The following is a 4594-nucleotide window of genomic DNA, read 5'->3' on the forward strand; positions in this document are numbered from 1 at the left end:
TAAGATCAAGAACACATCAAGGATGCCCCCTCTCACCACTATTGTTCAACATAGTACTAGAGGTCTTAGAAACAGCAATCAGACAACAAAAAGTAGTAAAAGATATTCAAATTGGCAAAGAAGAAGTCAAACTCTCTCTTTTCGCAGATGACATGATACTTTATGTGGAAAACCCAAAAGACTCCACCCCCAAATTACTAGAACTCATACAGCAGCTCAATAATGTGGCAGGATACAAAATCAATGCACATAAATCACTTGCTTTCTTATACAATAACAACGCAACTGTAGAAAGAGAAATTAGAGAAATGATTCCATTTACAATAGCACCAAAAACCATAAGATACCTCGGAATAAACCTAACCAAAGAGGTAAAGGATCTATACTTTAAGAACTACAGAACACTCATGAAAGAAATTGAAGAAGACACAAAAAGATGGAAAAATATTTCATGCTCATAGATCGGAAGAATACACATTGTTAATATGTCTATGCTACCCAGAGCAATCTATATCTTCAACGCCATCCCGATCAAAATTCCAATGACATTTTTCAAAGTGCAGGTACAAAGAATCCTAAAATTTGTATGGAATCAGAAAAGACCCCGAATCACCAAGGAAATGTTGACAAAGAAAAACAAGGCTGGGGGCATAACGTTGCCTGACTTCAAGCTATATTACAAAGCAGTGATCACCAAGACAGCATGGTACTGGCACAAAAACAGACATATAGACCAATGGAACAGAATAGAGAACCTAGATATGGACCCTCAACTCTATGGTCAAATAATCTTTGACAAAGCAGGAAAAAACATGCAGTGGAAAAAAGAAAGTCTCTTCAATAAATGGTGCTGGGAAAATTGGACAGCTACATGCAGAAGAACAAAACTTGACCATGCTCTAACACCATTCACAATGATAAACTCAAGGTGGATGAAAGACCTGAATGTGAGGCAGGAATCCATCAAAATCCTAGAGGAGAACATAGGCAGTAACTTCTTTGACATCACCCACAGCAACTTCTTTCAAGATACATCTCCAAAAGCCCATGAAACAAAAGCAAAAATGAACTTTTGGGACTTCATCAAGATAAAAACCTCCTGTACAGCAAGGGAAACAGTCAACAAAACAAAGAGGCAACCCACAGAATGGGAGAAGATATTTGCAAATGACACTACAGATAAAGGGCTGGTATCCAAGATCTATAAAGAACTTCTCAAACTCAACACCCAAAAAACAAATAATCAAGTCAAAAAGTGGGCAGAAGATATGAAAAGACACTTCTCTGAAGAAGACATACAAATGGCTAAAAGACACATGAAAAAATGTTCATCATCATTAGCCATCAGGGAAATTCAACTCAAAACCACATTGAGATACCACCTTACACCAGTTAGAATGGCAAAAATGGACAGGGAAAAAACAACAAATGTTGGAGAGTTTGTGGAGAAAGGGGAACCCTCTTACACTGTTGGTGGGAATGCAAGTTGGTACAGCCACTTTGGAAAACAGTGTGGAGGTTCCTCAAAAAATTAAAAATAGAGCTTCCCTATGACCCAGCAATTGCACTCCTGGGTATTTACCCCAAAGACACAGATGTAGGGAAAAGAAGGGCCATATGCACCCCAGTGTTCATAACAGCAATGTCTGCAATAGCCAAACTGTGGAAAGAGCCGAGATGCCCTTCAACAGATGAATGGATAAAGAAGATGTGGTCCATATATTCAATGGAATATTACTCAGCCATCAGAAAGGATGAATACCCAACTTTTACATCCACATGGATGGGACTGGAGGAGATTATGCTACATGAAATAAGTCAAGCAGAGAAAGTCCATTATCATATAGTTTCACTTATTTGTGGAACATAAGGAATAGCATGGATGACATTAGGAGAAGGAATGGAAAAATGGGGAGGGGGAATTGGAGGGAGAGATGAACCACGAGAGACTATGGATTCTGAGAAACTAACAGGGTTTTAGAGGGGAGGGGGGAGGGGGGAATGGTTAGCCCGGTGATGGGTATTAAGGAGGGCACATATTGCATGGAGCACTGGGTGTTATACAAAAACAATGTATCGTGGATCACCACATCAAAAACTACACTTCGTCTTAGGCAAAAGGCCAAGAAGCGATCACCACATCAAAAACTAATGATGTATGGTGACATAACATAATAAAATTTAAAAAAATAAAAGGTCAACATTTATTAAAAAAAAGAATAACTAATAATATCAAGGCTTAGAAATGATGTCATTTCCAGAGTGCTTCTTGAACCATTTTTAACATAATACTAATATAAAGAGAGAGAGATAAAATAGTGATATGAAGGTGATGCCATGGAGCAGGAGGTGACAATCAAATTCTCTTTGATATTGTAATTGTTGATAATATGGTATCTAGTGCTGCAAAGCAGAATAATGAAATAATTTTAATAATTTGACTTTGTGTGATTAATGTAGTTGTACAGATACTGTACCTGGATCAATTTGTACAAATGTATTGTGTGATGATGGGATTTTAAAATTTCTGGTTATGCCAACAAAGTGAAGCTACAGTGTGGAGGGCATCAAGGTATAATGATTAAGCCTACAATTCTACAGTTAAGATATATCTAGATTCAAATATTTCCTCAACCAGTTACTACAATGACTATTATTGCTGTTCTCCCCAGAATCTGTGCACAGCAGCATTATGTCCCAAACCTTCCAAGCTGCTTTATTTACATAAAGTCATTTACTATTCAAAAGAGCAATATGACAAAGGTAGTATGAGTGTTCTCATTATTTAGGCATATATTATATATACAGATATGCATATATTATGTATATATACATATATAATGTCAAATTTATAATATTCTGATATATATCTTCTGGAGTAATTAGAAGTTTTTTTTAAATACAAGGTTTATAAACATTTCAGCACAGAATCCACGTTATACGTGTGCAATAAAAACATGTATCATACTCACTATTTTATTACATGAATAAGGAATTTGTAGGCATGTGTTATTTTCTTCTTTCAAACAAGGAAGCCTCTATTAAGTTGATCAAACAAAAAAATTTGTTTCACCATATAATTTAAAGATATGTCAGTAACATAAACTAATCAAAACACACAAGCAACATATTTCCTAAATGAAAAGAATGGTGGAAGCACAAGTTATATAAAAACAAAGCAAAATGAAATATCACAAATCACTTAAAAAAGAATAATTACAAAATGGCAAAGGCAAATAAAAGCAATACTGCCTGTTATGTAAGAAGAATGTTATATTATCTAGTATTAACAGTTAAATTTTAAAAAACAACACAAAAATGTTTTATTAAAAAAAGAGAAGTCTGAGACTAAAAAGAGATTTTAACAGATAAATAAAACAGTTACTCCTGATCAAAAGTATAATCCACACCAGGCACCTGGGTTCTTCAATCAGTTAAGTGGCTGACTCTTGATCTCAGCTGAGGTCTCGATCTCAGGGTCATGAGTTCAAGCCCCACATTAGGCTCCACACTTAAAAAAAACAATGATCCACAGATGCCCTCATGCATCATCCCCATGGGCATGCACCTAATCTTAGCTAGTCTGCACAAGACTCCCTGAGTACCAACCCTTGTCCTCCCCATGGTCCTATTTCCACTCAAACAAGATGAAATAAATTTATGAACCAGGAGAAACTCCCCAAACTGCAAACACATGTGTGCTTTGGTGGGAGAAGAACTGCTCCCCAAAAGAAGGTGGTTCATAGAACGGATGATAAAAAAACTGCAGTTCTCCTTAACGAAGTTCAGGGTAAACAATATCTGATATTTTTTTAAACACTCTTTTTTAAAGATTTTATTTATTTATTTGGCAGAGAGACAGACAGCGAAAGAGGGAACACAAGCAGGAGGAGTGGGAGAGGGAGAAGCAGGCTTCCCACCGAGCAGAGAGCCAGATGCGGGGCCTGATCCCAGGACCCCGGGACCATGACCTGAGCTGAAGGCAGACTCTTAATGACTGAGCCACCCAGGCGCCCCAACAATATCTGATATTGAATTGAATATGTTCATAAACCAAGGAACAGTGATCCACTTAAACAATCCTAAAGTTCAGGCATCCCTGGAAGTGAACACTTTCACCATTACAGGCCAGGCTGAGACGAAGCAGCTGACAGAAATACTACCCAGTATCTTAAACCAACTTGGTGCAGACAGTCAGACTAGTTTAAGAAAACTGGGTGAAGTTCTGCCCAAAGAATCTATGGATGGACAAGCACCACTTGCCACCAGAGAGGATGATGATGAAGTTCCAGATCTTGTGGAGAATTTTAATGAAGCTTTCAAGAATGAGGCAAATTGAATTGAGTCAACTTCTGAAGAAGATAAAACTTGAAGTTACTGGGAACTGCTATTTTATATGTGTGCTTTTTAAAATTTTGTTCATGGATCTAGATCTCTAATATTTTAAGCCCAAACCCCTTGGACACAGCAACTCTTTTCAGTTTTTGCTTATACACAATTCATTCTTTGCAGTTAATTAAGCTGAAGAAGCCTGAGGATAAAGTTTGAAACAAGGTTAATAAAGATCTTTACCTAGTATATGTAATTTTTCATT

The 4594-nt window shown here is 36.9% G+C and overlaps 1 protein-coding gene across 1 annotated transcript; it reads left to right on the forward strand.

Moving 5' to 3' along the window:
• The first annotated feature begins 3660 nt into the window (after positions 1 to 3660).
• On the forward strand, positions 3661 to 4339 carry LOC112808826 (transcription factor BTF3-like). The gene is made up of 2 exons (XM_073887384.1): positions 3661 to 3790; positions 4011 to 4339. Exons 1-2 carry the CDS (start codon positions 3661 to 3663, stop codon positions 4337 to 4339), a joined length of 459 nt encoding a protein of 152 aa, XP_073743485.1.
• Positions 4340 to 4594: the final 255 nt, after the last annotated feature.

Source organism: Callorhinus ursinus, unplaced genomic scaffold (genome assembly GCF_003265705.2).
Source record: "Callorhinus ursinus isolate GAN/ISIS: 27379988/994484 unplaced genomic scaffold, GSC_fseal_2.0 scaffold78, whole genome shotgun sequence".
In the NCBI taxonomy this organism is placed as follows: domain Eukaryota; kingdom Metazoa; phylum Chordata; class Mammalia; order Carnivora; family Otariidae; genus Callorhinus; species Callorhinus ursinus.